Source organism: Littorina saxatilis, linkage group LG11, assembly GCF_037325665.1.
Source record: "Littorina saxatilis isolate snail1 linkage group LG11, US_GU_Lsax_2.0, whole genome shotgun sequence".
Classification (NCBI taxonomy): Eukaryota; Metazoa; Mollusca; class Gastropoda; order Littorinimorpha; family Littorinidae; genus Littorina; species Littorina saxatilis.
Window position 1 is genome coordinate 18,891,786 of NC_090255.1, and position 27,770 is coordinate 18,919,555.

General features: G+C 41.0%; 1 protein-coding gene and 1 long non-coding RNA gene across 2 annotated transcripts; both read left to right on the forward strand.

Moving 5' to 3' along the window:
- Positions 1-7,439: 7,439 nt before the first annotated feature.
- On the forward strand, positions 7,440-11,164 carry LOC138979940 (uncharacterized). The gene is made up of 2 exons (XR_011460184.1): positions 7,440-8,889; positions 9,836-11,164. It is a non-coding gene; the product is annotated as an uncharacterized lncRNA (long non-coding RNA).
- Positions 11,165-14,731: 3,567 nt separating this feature from the next.
- On the forward strand, positions 14,732-27,329 carry LOC138979496 (uncharacterized). Its single transcript, XM_070352207.1, has 10 exons — positions 14,732-14,895; positions 16,433-16,637; positions 17,487-17,548; positions 19,321-19,380; positions 21,510-21,621; positions 22,293-22,340; positions 22,718-22,816; positions 23,446-23,490; positions 24,110-24,374; positions 26,011-27,329. The coding sequence occupies exons 1-10, from the start codon at positions 14,732-14,734 to the stop codon at positions 26,214-26,216; spliced, it is 1,266 nt and encodes a 421-aa protein (XP_070208308.1). The 3' UTR covers positions 26,217-27,329.
- Positions 27,330-27,770: the final 441 nt, after the last annotated feature.

Genomic DNA, 27,770 nt, shown 5'->3' on the forward strand with positions numbered 1-27,770 from the left:
AGCGTATTCTTACGCCCTTTGCCAAAGCGAGACTGCACTCTCATCCTCAGAATTAATTAATGGCATGTAGCTTATATTCTCCACTTTACCAAAAAATAACCATACATTTCCTGCGGCTCAAAGCAGAAGTGTTATTTTGACAGATCGCAGGCGCCTGTGCCACAGTTAAGCCCACTGATCTAAAAATAGAAGCGGCTGTATCTCTTCCACAAAATGGTCTCTTCTCGTTTTGACTTGCAAAGATTCTTCTCATATGCCGTGTTAGTGGCATGTACCTTATCAACCACATTACTAAATGATGAGTTAGTGTAAAATTCCCAGCGGCAAACAGAAAACACAAGTGTTATTCCGATAACGTACCAGCTAGACCAGCATTTGAAAGTCGACTCTGTTATAGTAGACTACGCTGAAATACGACTGCATCAGTTCAGTAAATGAATGGTTTCCGAATTATTATTTCAAGGCAACAACAATCGGAATCGAAAACGTGTAGGGTTAAGAACGTTCTTACCATGTATAAAACTTATTACCAGCCTGCCTCATGCGTGCAGACGAGCAATTATTGTTGTTTTTGAAATGAGACTGCAGTGCAGTGGTTCGATTGCCCAAGCCCCCAGGAAAATAAACATGTTGAGCAAATGTGAACAAACAAACGATGGGGACATAATACGTGTAGGGTTCACAGCATTCTTACGGTTCATATATAGTACCAGTCTCCCCGATGAGTGAAGATGCAACACGAGAAACATACCACATTTACTTTGAAAATGTGCTAACCGTGGCCTTGGAGTCAATTCAAGGGGCAACACTCTGGACAGTCAATCTGTCGAAGCTCGATGAAGGTTTCGAATCGCAAATAACTAAGAGCACAGTCCTTTCTCCGAGTTTAAATGAGGTCTCTATGAAAGATCATCACTTTTTAGCGTAACGCTACACTGGAATTTACCAACAGAAATTAAAACAAGAGTTTGCGTGTGACGAAAGCACGACACACTTGAGACAGCTCACACAAAAGTAGATCTGACACAAACCTGACCACACAGTTACGCCTATCCAAATCATCAGTTCAGGACTAAAATGAACGGTTTTCGCATATTTCAAGACAACTACGATGTAAACAGAATACGCGAAGGCTTCAAAACATTCTTACCATGTAATCATAGCACCAACCTCCCAGATGAATGCAGGTGCATTGCGAGAAATAACATGCCAACTTTATTTTTTTTGCGAATGAGGGAACGAACGTGTCACTTTGAGTCGTTTGACATCAGGGGACGCAACTGAGTTGCTTGGGGGTCGTTACTTTTTTTGGGAACACAGAACATTTTGGTACATGTTGTTTTTTATACCAATACAATACATAAGTGAAACTGTATGCTAACGGGTACATTTCCCACAACTGTAACTCATACTGTTAGTTGCTACTCGATGAAACGGTACAGAGGGTAATCAAATCGTAAAATGAATGGTCGGCGATGAAACCGTCAATACCCCCGAAATGTGCAAAGCCGACACACACACAAAAGTAGATCTAACGCGACCTGTCCACAATTGATCCAAACGCTGGCAGAAAAATGTGCCTTTTCAAACTTTCTAATCTATTGTCGTTACTAACAATATCGTTATTGAAACAATCACAGTGCACTAAGAGATTTATAGAGCAAATCTTGAAAATAATTATTGAACTCAGCGCTTTGCGCTTCGTTCAATAATGAATTTTCTCGATTTGCTCTATAAATCTCTAAGTGCACTGTGATGTCTCGATAACTTAAATAATAATAATAATAATGAGAGCTTATATAGTGCGAACCACAGTAAAACTATGCTCTCCGCGCTTCACATATTAACTATGAATAAAACCATACTATTTAAACATCAAATACATAAACATCCTACCCTCCCTCCTAGTTCATACTCAGCTGATTCATTCTTAATTTGGGGCGGGGATATAGCTCAGTTGGTAGCGCGCTGGATTTGTATTCAGTTGGCCGCTGTCAGCGTGAGTTCGATCCCAGGTTCGGCGGAAATTTATTTCAGAGTCAACTTTGTGTGCAGACTCTCTTCGGTGTCCGAACTCACCCCCGTGTACACTACATTGGGTGTGCACGTTAAAGATCCCACGATTGACAAAAGGGTCTTTCCTGGCAAAATTGCTTTGGCACAGTTAATAATTGTCTACCTATACCCGTGTGACTTGGAATAATAGGCCGTGAAAGGTAAATATGCGCCGAAATGGCTGCAATTACTGGCCGTATAAAATTTCATCTCACACGGCATCACTGCTGAGCGCCTAGAACTGTACCCACGGAATATGCGCGATATAAGCCTCATTGATTGATTGATAATTTTGTTTTGTTTGTTTGTTTGTTTGTTTTCTTTTTGTTTCTATAACATGATTCAAAACAAAAAAAAGGAAGTCTTTCATTTGCATTTTTTGGCCGACAAAGATGAAAGACCAGATGAGCAAAATTCTCAGATGGCAACGTGCTCAAAAGATCAACACTCAATCAATCAATCAATCAATATGAGGCTTATATCGCGCGTATTCCGTGGGTACAGTTCTAAGCGCAGGGATTTTTATTTTATATTTATCTATTTATTTTTATTTTATTTTTTTTATTTTCTAATTTGTATGCAATTTATATCGCGCACATATTCAAGGCGCAGGGATTTATTTATGCCGTGTGAGATGGAATTTTTTATACACAATACTTCACGCATTCACATCGGCCAGCAGATCGCAGCCATTTCGGCGCATATCCTACTTTTCACGGCCTATTATTCCAAGTCACACGGGTATTTTGGTGGACATTTTTATCTATGCCTATACAATTTTGCCAGGAAAGATCTTTTTGTCAATCGTGGAATCTTTAACGTGCACACCCCAATGTAGTGTACACGAAGGGACCTCGGTTTTTCGTCTCATCCGAAAGACTAGACACTCACACAATGGATAAACGGCATTGGTAAAGAGGGGTAGCAGTGCGGCTGCCAGCATAGAAAGGTATATGAGAACTGTGTAACCACTTGAACGTAACTGTTGACGGTTTAGGTCAAGTGGACAAGTATCAAAGAGAATTTGCGGTCCATAACGAGCACTATGTTTTCAGCATAGAACATGTATAGGACAGGCGTTATATGCTTACACCGGTGTGAAATGTGTTCTTGCTTTTCAGGTTGTATTCATTGGTCCCTATGAGCACCACTCCAACATACTACCATGGAGGGAGTTGGGCGCCGATGTAAGATAAGACATAAGACATAAGATAAGACATAATATTTTATTTCAACCACGTGCATTACACAGGATTATATCTTGGTTTGAGTTCATTCAATACATAGTACATTCAAAGACAACAAACAAACAGAGTGCTAACAGAACTGCATACACACACTCACTTACACACACACACACACACACACAGAGACACATACAGACACACACACAGACACACACACACACACACACACACACACACACACACACACTACATTATACCGCGTTCACATCTTGTCCACTTCACAAAAAATACTCTTATAAGCGTATAATTATTGTTAAATCTACTTTGTGATGGTATGGTATTCTATATCACGCTTTGTTGTGATTTGCTTTGTTGCGATATGCTATGCGGTGAATACTAGGATATGCTTTTCTGTGTGTGTTTATTTAAAGAAAATTTGAGAAATATAATGAATGTTAGGAAAGAAAGGATCGACGTAAAGAAATAATTATTCATGAAACCCTTTAATTGAACATCCTTTACGTTATGCTATGAATTGCTATTTAATTCTGCGCTGAGATTGTGCCAAGCTGTACGTATGCCTATTATGGCTTCGCTGTGTTGGCGTAAACAACATACATGTCTGTGCCATGCTGTGCTACGCTGCGATGGCGTAAAAATGTCTGTGCTACGCTGCGCTCTGCTATCTATGCTCTGCTCCATACTATGTGTTTCTATTATGTGGTTTTTTATGTGTTGCTATTATGTGGTATGTTATGTTATGCCATGTCATGCTAGATTAATATGTTGCATTATGTTCTGCCAAAATGATCGTATGGCACGCTATGCTTTGATTTGTTGTGCTATGCTGCGCTGTGTGTTGCTGTGTACAGCAGAACCCCTCTATCACGACCACCTGCCAACAACGACCATCACAAAGGATCCCCGACGGCCGTTTCCTGTATAATTCACCTTTCCATAGCGACCAGTTTTCTCTAGTGACAACTTTTGGTTTCCGGGGAATATGATATGCAATGGTTGACCATTCTATATTGTGCTATTTTAAGCCTAGTTTTTCTACATGTATATGTCGTGCCGAATTCACGTAATTGCCGATTCCGCGTAATGGGGAAAATGTTTGCCCATTTCGCGGAATCAGCAAAACGCTGCCCAATACGTGAAATCGGCAGCGTTTTGCGGAAATCGCAAAAAGGCTTCTAAAATTTGCCCATTTTGCGAAATCGGCAGCCACTTTTTGGTTTTAAAGTTCTCAAATGCCTGGGATATCATCACACTTAGACAACTATATACTCGAATGGATAGATATTGCAATAATCGATAAGTTATGGCAAGTTATTGCAGAAAGTGTTGTTTTCGTGCATTTCCGGAGTTATGCTCGACACAGACCAACATGACCATAAAAAACAAAGAAGGGAGGTAAAGCAATGTTATTGCAATGTTCTGGTGACACAAAAAGTAACAGACTGGCTGTCGCTTTTGCGAAATGGGCAAATTTTAGAAGCCTTTCCGAATTTTCCGCAAAACGCTGCCGATTTCACGTAATGGGCAGCGTTTTGCCGATTACGCGAAATGGGCAAAAATGTTGCCGATTCCGCGAATTCGGCAATTCCGTGAATTCGGCACGACATATACATTTTGAGAACATACACGTGACGCTATCATTCGTGTTGTGGCTTTTTTTGTAGTAACGTAACCGAACTGTAAAACAAATAACAGATGCTCGTGTATGAGTGTTGTAGTTTATCCATTCATCGAACTGTTTCAGGTGATACGGATACAAACAACATCAGATGGACATGTAGATCTGCTGCAACTTGATGACCTTCTCAAAGTAAGGGTGAACATAATTTATTCACGATAGATGTATGCACAAAAGGAACATTAAATAAAAACAAACAAACAAGCAAACAAACACAGCAATAAATGAACAAAAAAGTGTCACCGAAAGGAAATATAATACGTTATTTGTCATTTTGGCAAGAAATGTGCTGGTTCCAAGACCCGTCCTTTTTAGGTTTGTACGTCGCAGGACCCCCTCCATGACTTTCTGGTACGTTGTTTTTGCTTCCATACAGTTAATACAGCTCAGGCCGATAATCGATATTCGTTCGTTCGGCCTTGCCATTATCATTCTGCAAAATAATGGTAACGCTTGCATTAACGTTGTTATATGATTGTCTACCATAATTCACCATTATTATTTTGACATTATTTCAAACTTGTTATATTACAATCGTCCGCCAAATTTCATTTGCTTTCAAGAGTATGCTCACAAGCCTAGCTTGCTGTGCTCCATGTTCCTTATTTGATGTATGCGGCAATATTCTAATGAAATTTACTGAATAAACTTGTTTAAACCAAATGATAACGCTTCAAAGATGTTCTGTTGTGTGCATGTAGGCGTGGTCTAAAGAGAAAAGACAGATGATTGGTTCATTCAGTGCCGCGTCAAACGTGACGGGCATTTTGAGTGACGTAGACGCCATCACAGTGTGTCTGCACAAATATGGCGCCGTGGCATTGTGGGATTGCGCCACTTCCGCTCCCTACACAACTTTGGATATGAATCCTGACGTGAAAGGGTACGTCATCATTTATGTTTCAGTAACAGCTGCACCAATACAATAACTTGAAATGATATTAAATGCATTCTTAATTGGAAATTACAATTAAACGCGGTCGCAAAGTATCACAGGCTATAGAGTATTTATGACACTAAGTTCAGAGAAATTCATGGGTAGACTGAAGTTACGCTGCAAACAGTGAAAAGCCCACTAAGAATGTAGCTGCATTAGCAATCGTTTCACAATTCAAATTTTTTTGTATATGCAACTTTGCTATTAGATTAGCTTGGGCAAATACAATTAAGCAGTATGACAAATTAACATATCTTATAAACATTCTAGCAAACATTATTGTCAGTCTTGACCTAAATTCGATCAGTTTAGCTTTAAATTGATGTAATTAGCAGGTTTGAGAAGATAAAAAACAAAACAAAAACTTAAAACAGTTTAATTGAAAGACTCATTAAGGAAGGGTAGGCAAAAACGGTAGTTACGGTTGCTGACAACTGCTGAAAATAAAAACGTTGCACAATATTTCTTTTCTCAGAGAGGCTGCTAAGTTTGTCCACAAAGACGCCATGTTCATCTCACCACACAAGTTTGTTGGCGGGGTTGGCACACCAGGTATAGATTAGGCCAAATCAAAATATATGTTGGTTTAGGGTAACCCGACCGACCCTATTTTTTCTCGCCGACCTTAAAACCTTTTTTTAATTTCTAAAAAAAACAACAACTTTTGGAACATTTTGCGAACCATACCGAGACTAAGGGAAAAAAAAACCTCCTTTACAATCGACTGGATTAAAAAAAAAAATAATAATAAAAAGCCGACCTACCGACTCTATCTTTTTTGGTCACGTTACCCTAAACCAACATATATTTTTGTTTGATCTTATTATACGTTATTTGTACTCAAACTGAAATGGATCGATACAGTCATAATTGTTACTTGTATTTTAGACCAAAATATGACATTGTTCACAGATCGAGACAGCCAATGTTCTCCGAGATTATTTCGATCTGTCGGAAGTCGCCTGTTCATTCCAATGCTTCTTATTCTCTCAGGTGCCAGGAGATTGGTTCCGTATAACTCTCGCTTACTCCATTACGCATGTCGTATGCATTTAGAGCGCTTACTTCCCTTTGGTTTTTGGCTCACGTAAGTGTAGCCTATGCGATGATAAACTTTGTCTGTCTGTGCGTGCGTGCGTGCGTGCGTATGTATGTATGTATGTGTGTATGTCTGTGGTAGAAACTTTAACATTTCCGAGTCTATGGCAAACACTGTACATAAGGAAGACGTGGAACTTGCGAAGAAAATGCGAAAAAGTGTTTGTGGGTTATCGTCCCTAGTCACATGCTGACGGCGAAAACAAAATGGCGGATCGCGTAGGTACCGATCGCGTGCGAGGTGGTGGTAAATTGTGCTCGGCTTTTTGTTGCAAGAACGCCCGTTACAAACAGAGCTGCTTCGGGAAAACTTTCCACAAGTTCCCTAAAGAAGAAAAAAGGTGGGTTGTGCAGTGATTATTTCATCAGGTTTACCTTCTTCAGAATGAGAATGCAATGGCTCGAGTCAACTCACTCAGATAAGCCAACTGTCTCTGGGCATTTTTGTCTGCTAGGATACTACAGTATTTATAGAACTAATATGCAAATGAAATATTACAAACATAGCATGGATCGGTTCATCCTGAGATTTCTGTACTAGCTGTACTATGTACGCGTGTGTCTGCGTGTGTACCTGTGCCTGTGTACACTGTACTTACGACTGTGAGTGTGAGTCAGCAGTCAGTACAAAACAACAGTTTACACTTGATGACAAACTACCCGTGGGCATATTTGCCGAAATCTTTATCAAACCTTGCTTACGGGAAAACTACAGTACAAAGGTACATCACTCATCCGTTTTGCGTTCAGGCAGAGCGTTAGATTTAGACTGAAGATCTGATTTATTTTTTGTCTTTCCTTTTTGCTTAGTTTAACAATAACATTGTTGTTTTTATTGTCAAACTAGGTGCAGAATATGGATGCAATTCACAAGGTGAGAGGACTTTGAAAAGCTGCAGCCAGCTGATGTTCAAGGTCTCAAGCTTTGTACTGATCACTTTGAGGCCAACCAGTAAAACAATCCTGCAGAGAGGATCACGTGTGTGGAATGCTGTCCCGACATTGTTTGCAGTGCCCAATCCACCACCGAAGGTTATTTATTTATTGGTTTTAGGTTTTTGCAAACCAATGAAGCACACTATTAAATGCAGGTTGAGTAATGACAAGTTTGAGGCTGATGTAAGAATTGAAAAAAAACAGCATTGTTCCCATCAAATAATGCCTGTTTGCATTTAGCGCAAAAAAATGATAAGGCCAACAAAAAAAAGTTACTTATTTTGGATCGACGTCTTGATTATGATGATATGATGAACTTATTTTGCCAAAAAACAGCCCCAAATGGCAAAAAAAGTATAGGGTCGGCGTCAACAACAAAAAAGGTGTATGTTTCTGGTCACCTGACCCTACCTATGTTTTCCCGACGACCCTAGACTTTTATTTTGCATTTTCAAAAATAAAAGGGGTATTCGAAAATCAATTGTTTTCCTGTTTTTCAACAAAATAAGTTAAAAAGATGGTTTAAAAAAAAAAAAGTTTAGAAAAAAAATCTCCACCTTTAGTCATGTTAGGCCACAAAAAAAGTCTGTTTAAGGTAACATAGGCCCCCCAAAAATAGCGTCGGTAGGTCGGCTTTTTATTTTTGTATTTTAGCCATCTGAATATTTTAATTTCATTTTTTAATGCCCCCAAAAAAGTCTAGGGCCGGTGGGAAAAAAATAGGGTCGGTCCGGATACTGTAAACAGATTATTTTTTGTTTTGCCTTACGAGAAACATACACTTTTTTGTGTGGCCTAAGACCAATGCCATGAAATTGGGAGAATTGTTTCATTGTGACTGGGTGTTGGTTGTGAGTTTGTCAGTTAAAGAGCTGTGCATTTGCAGGTTGCTAGTGGGAGGAAGCCACCATCGCAAAGGGTAGCTACAAATGAAGCCAGCACCGACCTGTCGCCTGATGCACAAATTGTTCAACCAGGTAAGAGATTTTTAACCATGAAGAACACCCTGACATCAAAAAATGTTTAAACCCATCCATTACATAGTTGATAATTGCTGTATAGGGTGACGGGCGCTGTGGCGGGGTGGTAAGACGTCGGTCTATTAACTCGGAAGGTCGAGGGTTCGAATCCCGGTCGCGGCCGCCTGGTGGGTTAAGTGTGGAGATGTTTCCGATCTCCCAGGTCAACTTATGTGCAGACCTGCTAGTGACTTATCCCCCTTGGTGTGTACACGCAAGCACAAGATCTTGTAATCCATGTCAGAGTTCGGTGGGTTTTAGAAACACAAAAATACCCCGCACGCTTCCTCTGAAAGCGGCGTATGGCTGCCTGAATGGCGGGGTAAAAACGATCATACACGTAAAATTCCACTTGTGCAAAAAAAATGAGTGCACGAGCGCAGAAGAAGAAGAAGAAGCTGTATAGGGCGGATGCATGGATGGATGAAATTGTACCTGTAGTTCCAACACGTAAAGATGGGAAACATATCCTGTTAGAGGCATGGTGTAACAAGAAACAATTAAGTGGCTCTATTCCCATCTCCCCCCCCCCTTTCCCCGTCGCGATATAAGCTTCGTGGTTGAAAACGACATTAAACACCAAATAAAGAAAGAAAGAAAGAGGCATGGTGTGTGAGGAGTTTACCTGGTACTGTTGTCCTAATCAATCAATCAATCAATATGAAGCTTATATAGCGCGTATTCCGTGGGTACAGTTCTAATGGCCTCACCCATTCAGTACCAAACAAGGTCAATTCCATCATTGTTCCACATCGTATCCATAGTTGCTAATACACTTCATTTCTGGCCTGCCTTCCTACGCTATTGTTTATTTTCATTTTGTGATTTAATTACACGTGTTTTAATTTCTTCCAGGTTGTAACTTGTTATGGTTATGTTATTTTATGTGTGTTTTCTTTTTTAGATGACATTCAGGCGATCCTGGAGGACATAGGATGTAAAGCATCAAAGTCGTCATCTTCCCCATCCCCTCGTGAAGCGGAACTTTGGCAGAAGGTCAACAAACTGAGGAGCAAGGTTTTCCGATTAGAAAAGAAAACGATGGAACCCCGTGTAAAACGAGCGAGTAAATTAGCCAAGCCTCCCAAGAAAGACTTTGTAGTAGAACAGTTGTCTCATATATTATCAGGCGAGGCGAGCTATTTTGCCATTTATGCCTGTTACATATTTACCGGTTATCTGCTGCTGTGTCCAATCCTGGCAGAGACGGGAACGCATGTTACCAAGGAGCTGAAGGAGAGTCAATGAGATGAGAGAATGTGATTAACAATTGCCAACTCTCTCCGTACAAAGAGGGTCCAAAATTGTATAAAAAAAATAGATGGTAGGCAATTCAAAATTAAAAAAAGGACTCTCGGAGCATGGACTTAATGAGTCAAAAATTAAAGAAGGCTCTATGAGCCGAAGTACATGTTTTGTCTATTGTCTTTTTTATTTTGAATTCCCTACCATCTATATTTTGATACAATTTTGGACCCTCCCTGGTGTGTTGTTTCTGATGTACCTTTTAGTCTGTTTACAGTAACATAGGCACACAAAAAGAGGGTCGGTAGGTCGGCTTTTCTTAAAAAAATTTTATAACCATCTTTTTAAATTATTTTTGCAAAAAAACAGGAACAAAATTGATTTTTTTTTCTTTTTCTTTTTTTCCAAATGCCAAAAAAAAAAGTCTAGGGTTGGTCTAGAAAAATAGGGTTGGTCGGGATACCGTAAACAGGCTATTTTGCTTTGTTTTGCCTAAGCAAAGACTAACAAACTTTCTTTAGGGTCTGACATTGTATATACTATACAATTTTTGGGGTATTAACTAAATACATGTATACAGTTTTCGATTCCTTTTATACTTTTTCACAAATTAGCCCCCCCCCCCCTTTTTTTTTGGTAGTCTGCCCTGGGGGCGGGAGGTCTCCTAATTTCGGTTTCTAGGGTCACCTTATGCTTCCCCATGAGCTGAGAACTTAATTTAAAATGAGCCTCGATTTTTTTTATTTGTATTTTGTAATTGTGCCTTTGTCCAGTCACATGATTTCACTTTGTACTTAAAAACTTGGCGCTGTCATCATTTATTGCTATTTATTGTTCAGTTGTTCAGTATTTATTGCTATTGGGCATCAGTTATTCAGTTGCCCTCTTTCGAATGAGCCATGCATGCATTATGGATGTGTTTAGCAATGTAAAAGAAGAAACAATGTGAAGCAAACATATAGCACCAAATAAAATAACCGAATCAGAATGGAAACTTCTTCAGTGTATGTGTGTGTGTGTGTGTGTGTGTGTTTGCTGTTTTAAATACCGAAAATGTGAAAATAAAGCAAGTCACAGCATGAGAAAGATCGACTGTACTAGTCATGACAAAGCAGGAGACAGCCTGGTCAGCATGTAGAAAAGGGGAATAACTCGTATTTAGCCATTCTCATTTCTAAGCATGCCCAATGAGGAAGTTATCCTTCTTCCCATTGTAGTTTCTTTGTCTATGGATAAAGCTCGCATAAGAAGATTACGTCTCGGTCAAAAGTGTTTGACGTGTGTGATAGAAACTTTAGCATTTGAAGACGTCACATTATGACGTAAGAGGGTTAGACGTCACGCGAAGGAATTACTGAAAGTCTCGGTCATTGTTATTGTGAGCGGGCCGAGACTAGTTGGCAGATCTAGTGTCTCGCTTTCTTGCACAGTTTCACCTATGCTTACTGTGTGTGTGTGTGTGTGTGTGTGTGTGTGTGTGTGTGTGTGTGTGTGTGTGTGTGTGTGTGTGTGTGTGTGTGTGTGTGTGTGTGTGTATGTGTGACGGAGTGATTGAGTTTGTGTTACTGTTTGTCGATTTCTTACGTGAGCCTTGAAGGCTTCGCCTCTTGTTATGATGGTTAAAATTGTCTCGATCTGTGTCAAATTTGATATATTTGTCAAAATAAAAATAACATTAAGTTAGAATTACAATTTAACCCCCAGAAACATGCACTCTTTTACTCAGTTTTTACTTGTACTGAAAGGCAACCCTTTTTGGGGGAATAGGTTGTTTTAATGCGTGGTTGAGCTAGTCATTTCCCGTGTGTTTTGCTGTGTTTTGGTTTGCTGCTGAATTAGTGTCTTGCACGACTCTAGTGGCTTCGAAATTAATTCATTGGAACAAAATCCAACTCTGTGTTGAAAATAATCATAATTTTGATTGTTGGTGTGTCCAAGTAAGGCGATGACCTTATCCCAAGTACAGGTCTAGTCAGATCTGAGATGCTGAGCCGTTATGTGTACACGAAAAAAGACCGGCACGGTTGGCCTAGTGGTAAGGCGTCCGCCCCGTGATCGGGAGGTCGTGGGTTCGAACCCAGGCCGGGTCATACCTAAGACTTTAAAATTGGCAATCTAGTGGCTGCTCCGCCTGGCGTCTGGCATTATGGGGTAAGAGCTAGGACTGGTTGGTCCGGTGTCAGAATAATGTGACTGGGTGAGACATGAAGCCTGTGTTGTGTGTGGCGCACGTTATATAGCACCGCCCTGATATGGCCCTTCGTGGTCGGCTGGGCGTTAAACAAACAAAACAAACACGAAAAAAGATGTGCTTAAATATAACACTTAAAGTAACTGAAGCAACAGCATCAACAGGAGCATTGTCCCTGAAAGTATTTAAATGTCTCAGGTTAAACCGACCAGAGGCGTTCTTGAATATTATTGAGGGAGACCAAGCTTTTATTATTTAAGTTATGGAGACATCCCAGTGCACTAAGGGATTTATAGAGCAAATCGAGAAAATTCATTATTGAACGAATAATAATTATTTTCAAAATTTGCTGTTTCAATAACGATATTGTCAGTACCGCCAGAGAAAAAAGAAGATTCAAAACGCACATTTTGCAACGCGCATTTGGATAGGCGTAACTGTGTGGTCAGGTTTGTGTCAGATCTACTTTTGTGTGGGCTGTCTCAAGTGTGTCGTGCTTTCGTCACACGCAAACTCTTGTTTTAATTTCTGTTGGTAAATTCCAGTGTAGCGTTAAGCTAAAAAGTGATGATCTTTCATAGAGACCTCATTTAAACTCGGAGAAAGGACTGTGCTCTTAGTTATTTGCGATTCGAAACCTTCATCGAGCTTCGACAGATTGACTGTCCAGAGTGTTGCCCCTTGAATTGACTCCAAGGCCACGGTTAGCACATTTTCAAAGTAAATGTGGTATGTTTCTCGTGTTGTATCTTCACTCATCGGGTTTGTTTGTTTGTTTGCTTAACGCCCAGCCGACCACGAAGGGCCATATCAGGGCGGTGCTGCTTTGACATATAACGTGCGCCACACACAAGACAGAAGTCGCAGCACAGGCTTCATGTCTCACCCAGTCACATTATTCTGACACCGGACCAACCAGTCCTAGCACTAACCCCATAATGCCAGACGCCAGGCGGAGCAGCCACTAGATTGCCAATTTTAAAGTCTTAGGTATGACCCGGCCGGGGTTCGAACCCACGACCTCCCGATCACGGGGCGGACGCCTTACCACTAGGCCAACCGTGCCGGTTTCACTCATCGGGGAGACTGGTACTATGTATGAACCGTAAGAATGCTGTGAACCCTACACGTATTGTTTGTTCACATTTGCTCAACATGTTAATTTGCTGCGGGGTTTATGTCGTCTGCTAGGCGGCTTGGGCAATCGAACCACTGCACTGCAGTCTCATTTAAAAAACAACAATTGCTCGTCTGCACGCATGAGGCAGGCTGGTAATAAGTTTTATACATGGTAAGAACGTTCTTAACCCTACACGTTTTCGATTCCGATTGTTGTTGCCTTGAAATAATAATTCGGAAACCATTCATTTACTGAACTGATGCAGTCGTATTTCAGTGTAGTCTACTATAACAGAGTCGACTTCCAAATGCTGGTCTAGCTGGTACGTTATCGGAATAACACTTGTGTTTTCTGTTTGCCGCTGGGAATTTTACACTAACTCATCATTTAGTAATGTGGTTAATAAGCTACATGCCACTAACACAGCATATGAGAAGAATCTTTGCAAGTCAAAACGAGAAGAGACCATTTGTGGAAGAGATACAGCCGCTTCTATTTTTAGATCAGTGGGCTTAACAGTGGCACAGGCGCCTGCGATCTGTCAGAAAAAAAACTTGTGCTTTGAGCCGCATAAAATGTATGGTTATTTTTTGGTAAAGTGGAGAATATAAGCTACATGTCATTAATTAATTCTGAGGATGAGAGTACAGTCTCGCTTTGGCAAAGGGCGTAAGAATACGCTCTGTGGAAAAGTTAGCTCACTCCAAGAGTGCGCTAACAGATTTAAGCGCATCGCCATTAAATCAACTGGTTCACATCAGTCATGTGACACCAGTACTTGCTGACAATTGTTATTATTGTTTTTATATTTGTTTGTGTCTGCACCTTTTTTTCTTGAGATTATACTACTGGTGACAATGTAGTTTCAAGAAAATGTCATGAATTGTTGATAAATGCTGTTGATGATGGTTTTCCAGGGGTACTGGTGGCCAAAAAACACCTGTTCAAGAACCCTGTTCCTCACTGCACCGGGGGAGGGACAGTGCTAGCGGTGAGTCTAGAGAATGCGTCATCACAATCATGACGTCATGTAACATAATATTTACGTCACACAACATAACATTACATGACGCCACATGACATCAAATTACATCACACACAAAAACAATGGTCAAAATCTTGATGATGATGATGATGATGATGATGATGATGATGATGATGATGATGATGATGATGATGATGATATTTAAAGTTGTATTCTGCTCCAGATAAGGATAGGTTTGACCGGCACTATCTGTCTTACAATGCAGGTACGAACAGAAGGCCACAGATACCTGCGAGAGATTGAGGTGAGGGAGGAGGGAGGGACACCCAACATTGTGGGGGCAGTCAGGGCGGGACTGGTATTCCAGCTCAAATCTCTCGTCACTGCTGACGTCATCATGGCACGGGAACACTACTTGTTCAGGTCAAGTGTGATGTAATGTGATGGTTATGTGCTGATCACGTGAAGGTGTGCCAGTTTAAATGGTTCTAACCACTGTTTGCATGTTTTTATGTTATTTACATGGTTCATTTTTCTTGCATTTTAACGTTAGTACGAAAGGGCATTACTATTCTTTGGATTGCAAGACTCCAATTAAGAATGATAGCAACGAAAACGCAACCAACACCAACCTTATCACCAAAAACAACAACACCAACAACAACAACAACAACAACAACAACAACAACAACAACAACAACAACAACAAAAATAACAACAACAGTCACATTTGTCGTTTGTCTATCTCTGCCTATTGGTAAAAATGTTTTTATATCACTGAAGCATTATATTTTTGCTTACAATGGGCACGAAAGTACAACAACAACACGTCAGGCTCATAAGAACAATACCTAACTCAGTGTAAGGCATTTCTGCAGTGAGACTACAGGGGAAGCTACTGGAAGGGTACCTATCATGTGTTAGAGAGTACACACTCTCAGACCATCGGAAATCATTGTCACGATTACGTAAGCAAAACTGCCGTTCTCTTTTCTGAGTTAGGCACTTTTCAGCAGAGGCTGCTGTTTTCATACAGAAAGACTTGTTTGGTGTGCGAAATGGTTTTTTCGTTGCTATGCAGTTGTGCTGATAGAAAACGTTCCTGCCTAGTTCTTTAACTCTCGCTTATCCCTATAGATAGGCAGTTTGCAACTTATTACTACGAAAAAGATAGGCAGATTGTTTAGAAACCAAACACGTTTTTCTCGTGTTTCCCTTTTTTTCAAAGCACCAAAAAAATGACAATGGCAATAATTATCTTATGAGCGTGACGAACAGCGATAACAACATCAGAAATTCATTAATGTCTCAATGTCCGGTGATTCCCGTCAATCTTTGCTTGAGTGGGGTGCTTACTAAATAGTCATCTTCATTACGAGTGTGACAGGGGAGGCTACCGCTCCTTTCACAGCAGACTCTGCACTCGAGTTGTTGGCCTTTAAATGTCAACACCAGTGGATTGTAGAAGTCTGTTTGTGATGGGGTCTGGTGGTTTCCGATTGTCTGTATGTTCATGGAAACCTTCGGGTTTGCATAACAGTTTTTATAGGGCTAAGAAATTAGCCCTAACATTTTCAATCCTGTTTGATTGCACTTCGCTTCCCGAGGTGATCGTAGTGTTTCGGCACACGGTTACACGAGTATACAGCATAAATCATGTTTTCAACACAGATTTCAGGCCAGAATAGCTATTCAATTGCTGTTGTGTTCGACGAGGCGCACAATATTTGTTGGAGTCAAAATATTGGGCACTGGCGCTACGCTGAAATCACAATATAGCGGTAACCGGACATTTTGTCGAATATAATGAAAATGGCAGTGTGGAATCAAGTACATTTCTTTGTCACAAGTCTACCAACTATGAGCTATGATTTCAAGCAAAAAGCAAAGTAGTCAAGTCATTATTTCGTCTAGGTTGCAACACATATATGAGGTCCCCTCGTATTATTTTTTCTCACAGAAAGGCGAAAGAAGCGTGGCAGTTTCAAAGAGACCTTATCATCCTGGGACCACTGGAAGCAGATCGTCTTCCAGTCTTCTCCTTCCTCGTTCGCCATTTTGCTACCGGCAGTCTGATTCACCACAACTTTGTCTCCGTCATTCTCAACGATCTGTTCGGAATCCAGGCCAGAGGAGGATGCGCATGCGCAGGACCTTACGCCATGGTGAGTCCAATCGAGCAAGGATGTGTGCAGGAAGGGTGTTACGTTCTTGCGATGCACAGCCAATCAAAATGCAAGAACAGACTTTCAATTAAAGATAGTACACATAAGGCGCCATTCTGGAACGTTTTATGACGATTTGAACCTTAACACGTCCAAGGGACATTCGCTGTACTGTAATTTAGAAACACCTGCAATGCTTTGCTCAAAACTGCTCCGAAACTATGCCAAATAGTTAAATGAATTTTAATCAGCGAGCGGTTTGCTTCGCCCAGCTCTCCTGTGTCAGGAGTCAGGACGTCCGTTCGTCATCATACTTTATTAAAAAATAAAAAGTGTTTCAACTTTGTTTTCACCCACAGTCATTGTGTTGTTTAGATTTAGAGATTTTATTTAGTTTTGATAGATAACCATTTGTGCAAGCCAAAACGGAAAAGGACGCGAGAGAAAAGTTGCTTCCCTGACATACATTGCGCAGTGCTTAGACAGTACTTAATGCAACAACGTAACACAGGAAAATACTTTCACATCTGATCTTAAACTTAAACTAGTCGAAATGTTTGTGTTGTTGAAGTCATGGACAAGAGTTTTTGTTTTGTTTGTTGGTGTATGCATGTTGTTGTTGTTGTTGTTGTTGTTGTTGTTGTTGTTGTTGTTGTTGTTGTTGTACTGTATCAATAAGTGTATAAATGCGGAGGACGTGACTAGCTATGGCCGTGCTTGACGTCATATGTTCCTTACGTGACAATATTCGTGTACAATTTACCACACAGACAATTTGATTTGACACAACCAGCTTTATCTTCTCTACCGAAGTTTGACCAATTTTTCTGTTGTGTTTTTCATTTTCAGGACTTGCTTGGTGTGCCCGAAGATCTGGCGATTGAAATTGAGCACCTTTTGGCAGAGGATAGGTAAGAACACATTGCTTTATGTATAACAAAATGTACACTTATTACAGAAGGATTGAATTGAATTGAGTTGACTTGAATTGAATTGAATTGAATTGAACTTTATTTAACAAGGATTAAGATTTAAGGCCACGCCTTTTCTTACAATCTGTCCTTGGGACGCACAGACACACAATGATAAAATTGAAAAATTAAAAATTAAAAAGTTAAAAAGTTTACCAACAAAAGGAGGTCAGAAAACTTCAGCACGTGATGATAAAGATGACGATGATGACGATGCTGATGATGCTGATGATGCTGCTGCTGCTGCTGCTGATGATGATGATGATGATGATGATGATGATGATGATGATGATGATGATGATGATGATGATGATGATGATGATGATGATGAGGCATGAAGAGCATACACATGTGGTTATTCATAAAATCAAATGCATATTATGCAAGTAATTATAAGTACAAGCTCGTAGCAATCGAACATGTAGCAATAGTACAACAAAAATATGTTCAGAATATACAATACACAGCATATATTTGGCGTAATACTAAGTGTGGTAAATAAAAACGCGTTAAACTACTCAGACATTAAGGAAAAAATTCTAGCCACCCACAGATAAAGCTGCGCTAAGATTACTCTTTTGAAGATGATAATTATCATTCTTGAAACCGGCACGGTTGGCCTAGTGGTAAGGCGTCCGCCCCGTGATCGGGAGGTCGTGGGTTCGAACCCAGGCCGGGTCATACCTAAGACTTTAAAATTGGCAATCTAGTGGCTGCTCCGCCTGGCGTCTGGCATTATGGGGTTAGTGCTAGGACTGGTTGGTCCGGTGTCAGAATAATGTGACTGGGTGAGACATGAAGCCTGTGCTGCGACTTCTGTCTTGTGTGTGGCGCACGTTATAATATTATGTCAAAGCAGCACCGCCCTGATATGGCCCTTCGTGGTCGGCTGGGCGTTAAGCAAACAAACAAACAAACAAACAAATCATTCTTGAAGTCGTCTGTTATCTGACGATTCTGCAGTTCACGTCGTTCAAGAATTATTCAGATCCATTACAACGTGTTCTTTTGATTCGCGTCGACGTCACAATGCGTTTTGGAGATGTATTATTGTAAAGACAACTCAAAGTTCAAGATATCATTTTATTTATTTATTTATATGGGAGATTTATATAGCGCTTGACGTTCTCTAAGCGCTTTACATATTAATTTCTACCGTGTGAGATGGAATTTTATACACAATAATTATATCACGCATTCACATCGGCCAGTAAATCTCAAGCCATTACGGCGAATATTTACTTTTCACGGCCTATTATTCCAAGTCACACGGGTATTTGGTGGACATTTTTTATCTATTCCTATACAATTTTGCCAGGAAAGACCCTTTTGTCAATCGTGGGATCTTTAACGTGCACACTCCACACATGTTTTCATAATTGAATAGATTGTTATGAGAAACGCTGGCACAACCATAATGCATGATTGTGGGTCTGATTGTGATATTATGATGTACATTATTATGCGTGCTCTGTAATGTTGTTCACAATTATGGTGTTAGGATGTTTGGATGTATTCATAATAATGGGGGTGCATTGGTCCACTTTCATATGCAAGCCTAACTAAGCCTTATGTCTGCGATAGGAGAAATAAAACAATCTTCGTCCATGTTCTTGGTGTGATCCTTATTCTTGTTCGTGTTCTTGTTGTGATCTTTATTCTTGTTCGTGTTTATGTTAAAAGAATGGTGAGTTATATCTTGACCTTTACAGACGCCCGGAAAGCCAGAGAACTGACCGCCACACGGAAGATTGTCATCGAGAAATCTTCAAGTGAGTTCCAATGACTGGAATCATGCATGATACATACAACCACTGTGGCTTTCTTGAAGATTTCCGTGGAGATATTTCCCGCTATTTTAACTTTGTCGTATGACAGAGAGCAGAAGACAATGGTGACTGCGTGTGAGAGTGATAAATAAATAGACCAAAGACACTGTACTCTGATCTCGTGTGTACGAAGAATACAAACAAGTAATGGCGACGTTTCAACACTAGGATCTTCTTCAGGGTGTGACAGAGAGTTTTCTTCCACACGAGACTGTATTATTCTTTTTTTTCCACTTTTTTTTTCTTTTTTTCTGTTTGTACACATACTTTCTCATTTACATGCGGTGCAGAAAAACTAATTATGTTAAATGTTACATTATACAAAAGGACTAAAAATAGTCATTCGTGAAACTATATAGGTGTCAACATGTGTAGCATTAAAATGATCATATGTCATCATATATACTGTAGATGTCTCTCATAAAGATGAAACAGAAGACGATTATGCCCCCCTCGGACCGACAAAAAAGCTGGTCTGTCAAGAAGCCACCAAACGGCTTGTAATGTCTGCCTGCTTGACTGTTCATTTACCTGCCATCTTGTTTATCTGTCTGCTTGTATGCTTATAGGTCTGTCTGCCTGTTGATCTGTTGGTCGGCCTGTCTGATTGGCTGTCTGTCTGTTGATCTGTTGGTCGGCCTGTCTGATTAGCTGTCTGTCTGTTGATCTGTTGGTCGGCCTGTCTGATTAGCTGTCTGTCTGTTGATCTGTTGCTCGGCCTGTCTGATTAGCTGTCTGTCTGTTGATCTGTTGGTCGGCCTGTCTGATTAGCTGTCTGCCTGTTAATCTGTTGCTCGGCCTGTCTGATTAGCTGTCTGTCTGTTGATCTGTTGGTCGGCCTGTCTGATTGGCTGTCTGCCTGTTGATCTGTTGGTCGGCCTCTCTGATTAGCTGTCTGTCTGTTGATCTGTTGGTCGGCCTGTCTGATTGGCTGTCTGCCTGTTGATCTGTTGGTCGGCCTGTCTGATTGGCTGTCTGCCTGTTGATCTGTTGGTCGGCCTGTCTGATTGGCTGTCTGCCAAGCCTTCGTTATGTTTGCCTGTCTGCTCTTATGTCTCTGTGCAAGTAATAATCATAACAATGGACACATTAATCGCCCCTTCTCACTGGAGCTCACAGCGATGTACAATAGCAACAGCGTGCACACACACACACACACACAAACACACACACACACTGTCTCACACACACACACACACACACACACACACACTGTCACACACACACACTGCACACACTGTCACACACACACACAGACACACACTCTCTCTCACACACACACACAGTCACACACACACACACACACGCACTGTCTCACACACACACACACACGCACACACTGTCACACACACACACACACACACACACACACACACACACTGTCACACACACACGCACACACACACACTGTCACACACACACGCACACGCTGTCACACACACACACACACTGTCTCACACACACACACACACACACTGTCTCACACACACACACACACACGCTGTCACACGCACACACACACACACACACATACTGTCACACACACATACACACACACATACTGTCACACACACATACACACACACACATACACTCACACACACGCACCTAAAGTGTGGATGGTTACCTAAGAGGCGGCACTGGGTGCAGTGCCTTTCTAGTGCACTTGCACTACAACAGCACTGGGTGCAGTACTCGCTCCGGCATCGAAGAATTTTGCACTAAAAAATGCACAAAATTTGACCTATTTCGACGCCTATAGGGGACGGAAAGAATGTCATTTTGAACATTGTTATGACATTCTTTCCGTCAAAAAAGTCAATTTAACGGTGTTAAATGAAGCGACCATCCACACATTTATGGTTGCCATCCAGAGTTTAGGTTGCCATCCACGTGTGGATGGTTGCGTTATGGTGATTTAGGCAACCAAACCTGTGGAAACGGGGGTACACACACACACACACACACACACACACACACACACACACACACACACACACGCTATAATACAGTTTGTGGATAACGATACTATAAAGACTATACAAGTGTGTCTGTCTACCTGTCTGTTGCAGACCAGGGTTCACCAGACTCAACCTGCCTTACTTCATGACGGAAGAGGAACTGGACTTTGTCCTGCAAGCAGTCACCATGGTTACCCGACACGGCTGGACTCTCCTGCCTCAGGTCAGATTATCCAGCAGTAACAGTAGTTTCCGTTGTTACAATAGTTCAACTACAGTACTGTTGCTTCCCTTGCTGAAGGTTAGATCATTCAACAGTACCAGAGCATCTCGACCCCGTGTGACTGCTGCGGCACGTAAAAGACATCGGTCAGAAATGCAGGTGGTAGATTGTGTGCAGACTCTCTTCGGTGTCCGAACCCCCCCCCCCCCCCCCCCCCCCCCCCCCCCGTGTACACTACATTGGGTGTGCACGTTAAAGATCCCACGATTGACAAAAGGGTCTTTCCTGGCAAAATTGCTTAGGCACAGTTAATAATTGTCTACCTATACCCGTGTGACTTGGAATAATAGGCCGTGAAAGGTAAATATGCGCCGAAATGGCTGCAATCTACTGACCGTATAAAATTTCATCTCACACGGCATCACTGCAGAGCGCCTAGAACTGTACGCACGGAATATGCGCGATATAAGCGTCATTGATTGATTACGCGCTTACACCTGGGTAGTGCGGCTCTCCTTGCTTTTGTTGACAGCTTGCTTCCGGGAGAAAGCGACCCGAATTTCCCAACAATGAAACTGTTTAAGTATAAAATCCAATTTATTGAAATTATTACATTCTTATCTTGAATACTATGCCATTTCTAATGCGTTCTATTTGCTGCAACATTTCAGTACACCTTTGTGGTGGAAACGGGAGAGTGGAAACACCGCACTGCCGCGGTTAGTGCTGTTCTTATGTTTGTGCTTTGTAATGAATGAATATGTCCCGATGATTCAGTCAATCTTCCTTTATTATCTGATACGTGATCATATCAGTTGTTCATAAGATTGCCATTGCTTCATTTTGCATATCTTTTCATATTTCATTCGTGAATTCGCGCAGACAGACAGGCACGCACATACACATAGCTCGCAAGCACGCACGTGCACGCACGCACACACACACACACACTCACACACACACACACATCCACACACACATGTACACACACACACACACACACACACACACACACACACACAGTGTACACACAACCATACTCATTCAAACATGATCAATTATCAATCAAAACTCACTTCTGCGTTGTGATGTGTAGGAATCCAGTGACGTCAGAGATCTGAGTTACACAGCTGACGTCATAACAGGGAAAGAAGTGACGAACAGCAGTATAACCGACACTGCCCCTTCTCTCAAGGTTTGCTTAAAATTATCACTCAACATCATTGATTATTTTGTGACAAACTGTATCTGGTTTATTTACTTCAAGAACATATTATATCCTTTGATGGGTTTGTTGTATTTTGTTTCTTTGGGTTTTCGTTGTTGCGTCATTCCGTGAGAAATAAGTAAGTAAAATGTTCATTTTCATCAGTGCTTTGTTTGTATTTTACTGTCATTTACTTTAGGCCAAAAAAAAATAGGTCTGTTTACGGTAACATAGGCCAAAAAAATAGGGTCGGTAGGTCGGGATTTTTTTTTTTTTTTTTTTTCAAAAAACCATATTTTTACGTTATTTTGCCAAAAAAACCAAGATTTTTTTTTTTTTTTTTTTCCAAATGCCAAAAAAAAGTCTAGGGTCGCGCGAAAAAACTAGGGTCGGTCGGGTTACCGTAAACAGACCTCTTTTTTTTTGGCCTTATTCCCATGAAACTGTGCCTTTCTTTTCTTCAACTTCGCGCTTGTATGCTAGACAATTATCTTTTGTGTCTTTTCTCCTTATGTTTGTGGGTGGGTGTGTTTTTTTAAATACTTTTGATATTTTTTATTTCTTACTTTCTGAGCATTCATTATAACATTACAAATGCTGTTTTTTCATCTTCTCAGGTGTGTCTTGGAAAGGCGGCTGAGATTTTCAATAAGGCATGGCAGGTATGCGAAATGTATGCTGGGTGTGTTTGTAAGTGTACGTGTGTATGTGTTGGGGGTGGGGGTGGTGGTGTTTTGCATGTCTGTAGTGCGTGTGTGTTTGTATGTGTATGCACATGTATCTTTAATCCTGTTTAATATACGGACACAAAAAAAGCTTTAAACTTACAGCTCATGTATTCGTGAGATTGAACGCGCAGTATAAGTCTTGATACGTAAAAAGAAGAGCGCTTTGTCGGTTAGCCTAAAGCAAGATGTCAGTGCTCTTTCTTGTTGACAGTTGCAGTGTTGTCTTTGACGTATTCATTTTTGATCTGACGCATTTTACGCATAAGTAGATAGATCTGGATGTGGAACTTTTCAGAACGTGTACGGGAACGTGTATAGTAACGTCATCAAATCTAGTTGTTACGTCACGCGTTTGCCAAGATATACACGTCTCGGTGAGAGCTAAACAACGTATGATTTGGAACATTGGAGAGAAAAAAGTGTGTCACGGGTGACGTAATATCTACACGTACGTACGCGTACAGGTCTTTGCTACACGTTCTCTCATCTAGAACTCAGTAGTCTTTCCCCTGGCCGGTCAAATGTTTTATGATGTTGACACAACTGTGGGCAGTACCCACAAGTGGACGAAGAACTGCAGCAGTTTGACGAGACTGACCGACCCTTCATCTGGTTCCTGCTGCCCAGTCAGGCCAGTCGTGTTCTGCGTGGTCAGCACCTGGGGACACCTGTGTCTGACCAGCCCTCTGTGAATGGTCAAGATGTATTCGACGATGAGAGAGACTGGGCTCAAGTGGGAGGATGGTGCGGTGAGGGTGTTGGGTGTCGTGGTCCTGTGATGAGGTTTTCGTTGAAGGCGGCTTTAGGAAATACTACAGGTAGGAGTGTGTGTATGCGTGTGTGTGTGTGTGTGGTGGGTGAGTATGTGTGTGTGTGTGTGTGTGTGTGTGTGTGTGTGTGTGTGTGTGTGTGTGTGTGTGTGTGTGTGTGTGAGTGTATATAAACTTGGCCAAAAAATTATTGCAACAATTTTCGCACGCTAAGAAAAGCATTAAAACGCAATTAATTTTAATTGAACTTTATATGTTCGAAAAGGTAATTATGTCAGCTGGTACATATCATTTGTCTGATTGATGGTATTGTATATAGGCATCCCGTGACAGCCTGTCAAACAAGGTCACCCCTAAAATCGACCTGACAAAAACCGTAGCCCCGTATTTTAAAATCTGCAAAAAAATAGAATATGCACAAACCAAACACTTCTAACATCCATTGGCAAGGCCATTCAATTTCCAGTTCAGAACATTTTGTTGTATGCACCTGACTTCCTTAGTCTTTATGTTGCCTTTTGTCAAAGGCGGTAGTTGTCAACCGTTTCAGAGGCCAATCAAGGCACGTTTTGCGGCCATTTTTGAGGGGGTCCTCCACCCAAAGAGCCATAATTATCTGCTCAAGTTCTCAATGATTTGCTTTGGAAATTTCAGAAGTTCTTACGAATAGGCTGATCTAAATCTGTCTTGCTTTTTGCGAATGTGTATAATAAGCGTGTTGTATTACGTACATTTTACATAAGAACTAAACACATATTTATATTAATTCAGGGTTTTAGGTTAAAAAATCGTGACTTTGCATGCCAAGCAAAAAATGGTTTGAGCAATAGGTACAAAAGTTTGAGGCAGATCCAAGTGCTGGTTTACATTTGCTGGAGATGGGAACGCGCAAGAAAATGTATCGATCACCGTCCTTGGTAATGCGTACAGTTTGCCTTGTTTGGCCTCTGAAACGGTTGACACCTACCGCCTTTGACAAAAGGCTACATAAAGACTAAAGCAGTCAGGTGCATAAAAACATATGTTCTGAACAGGAATTTGAACGGCCTTTCCAATGGTTGTTAGAAGTGTTTGGTTTGTGCATATTCTGATTTTTTTGCAGGTTTTAAATTAAGGGGCTACGGTTTTTGTCAGGTCGAATTTAGGGGTGACCTTGTTTGACAGGCTGTCACGGGATGCCTATATAAAATACCATCAATCGGACAAATGATATGTACAGCTGACATAATTACCTTTTCTGGCATATAAAATTCAACTAAAATAAATTGCGTTTTAATGCTTTTCTTAGCGTGCGAAAATAGTTGCAATAATTTGTTGGTCAACTTTATGTGTGTGTATGTGAGTGTGTGTTTGTGTGTGTATGTGTGTGTGTGTGTGTGTTTATGTGTGTGAATGTAAGTGTGGGTGTGTGTATATGTGTTTGTGTGCGTGCGTGTGCTTGTGTGTCTGCGTGCGTGCGTGTGCTTGTGTGTGTGTGAGTGTGTATTTGTGGGTGTGTGTGTGTATGTGTGTGTGTGGGTGTGTGTGTGTGTGTGTGTGTGTGTGTGTGTGTGTGTGTGTGTGTGTGTGTGTGTGTTTCGTGTTTGTAATGTATAAGCGGAGTTCTCTTTTCTTTGTATGTATTTTATATATTCGTCGTGTAAGCAGATTTTTTTTCTTTTTTAAGGTATATTTCGTGTTTCAGGGAAAGGCGTGAGAAGTCCGGAAGATCACACTTTGAGCCCAGGGATGAAACCTGAAGACTTCGCACGGCGGAAGCGGAAATGGCAAAAGCAGAAAAGACCAGGAAGTGTGGGGAAAGATGGACGATTCAATGACGAATCTCAGTCGGTGCAAAGGCTACCGCGCATGTTTGCCTTCATGGCGCCTTTTCTGCATCACAAATCTTGAACGTCAAGTTGGCCACCTTCATGGACATGTACATTTTGCAAACTGTACACAATTAGAAATGTAACAGACATCTACATTTTGCGAGATAATTGGGTTGTACACAGTTTTCAGCCATTGTGATCGTATTCGGCCTAAAGCGTAGGCTTAAATTGAGCACTTAAAATATGTTCCCTTAACAACCAAGTGCATCAGATTGCTCCGTGATTATTGTAATTGAAAGATTTGATCGGAATTATATCCTTAGCGAGAAAACATTCATCTTGAAGAAATGACCTCAGGTCGTTTAAGAAAAAAGGTGACGAATTCAGACTCGCTAAGCGTTCGAGTGGCGTGCGTGTTATAGACGTTGTTATAGACGTTGTTACAGACGTTGTTGTCTGTGATTTAAGCTGTGTATCAAACGTGCCAGTCAAGTATAAAAGAAGTATGGCATATTTGCTTTGATTTGACCTTCAGGGAATATAACTTGTTCCTTAAATTAAAGGTTGGCATGAAATGTAATGCCGCTTCAAGGTGTAACAAAGCATTTCTTGAAGTCCAACAAGTAAATTACAGGTTATTTAAAGTTACAGTTGGTATTGTGGACGCAACGACGGTAATGTTACGCCAACTTAGTGTCATGACATTATTTCGTGGGTTTTTCTTTTGCTAAGGCTACTTTTGGTTTGATTATCATGTCTTTCTTTTTCTCACGAAAACTGCTATAAATCGCAAAATTTCGCATTCAAACATGCTGAATTTCACACTGCATACTATGTATGACAGTATGTGAATGCTTAATATGGGTGCTCTTGTACAATCGAACCTGTGTATAACAATCACCCAAGCAACTGTCCACAGTGATCGTTATAGTGATCGTTATTGACAGTGATCGTTATTGACAGTGATCGTTATTGACAGGTGGTGGTTGCGGAAAGGTGAATGTTGAAACAAATAAACCTTCGTCGGGGATCCTTACGGGTGGTCGTAATCGGCCGGTGGTCGCAATCGAGAGGTGGTCGCAAAACTATAGTTGTGGATGGTATGTGGTGTTTGTTTAATTTTTTGGTGTGTTCTTCTTGGGTTTTCCACACATTTGATCATCTGCATATTTTGTAAATATCTAAGTTACATGGGTGCTAGTCAAACATGTGTTTATATTGTTTATGGCGTGGGTCTGTGCGTGTTATATTTGTGTGTGTCTGTGTGTCTGTGTGTGCGTGCGTCTATGCGTGACGGAAGATAATATGTTCGTTGGGGTATTTGGTTATTATTTCACGAATTGTGAAGTTTACGCGTGGAATTTGGGTTTCTCTTCTTTTTCGTCTTTTCCTTCTTCGTCTTCTCCTTCTTTGTCTTCTTCTTCTTCGATATCATCAATAGAAAACAAGTCGCGTAAGGCGAAATTACTACGTTTAGTCAAGCTGTGGAACTCACAGAATGAAACTGAACGCACTGCATTTTTTCACAATGACCCTAGTCCGCCGCTTGTGCAAAACGGAGTGAAACTGACGAGCCTGTTCAGCGCGGTAGTTGTTTCGCTGTGCTGCATAGCACGCTTTTCTGTACCTCTCT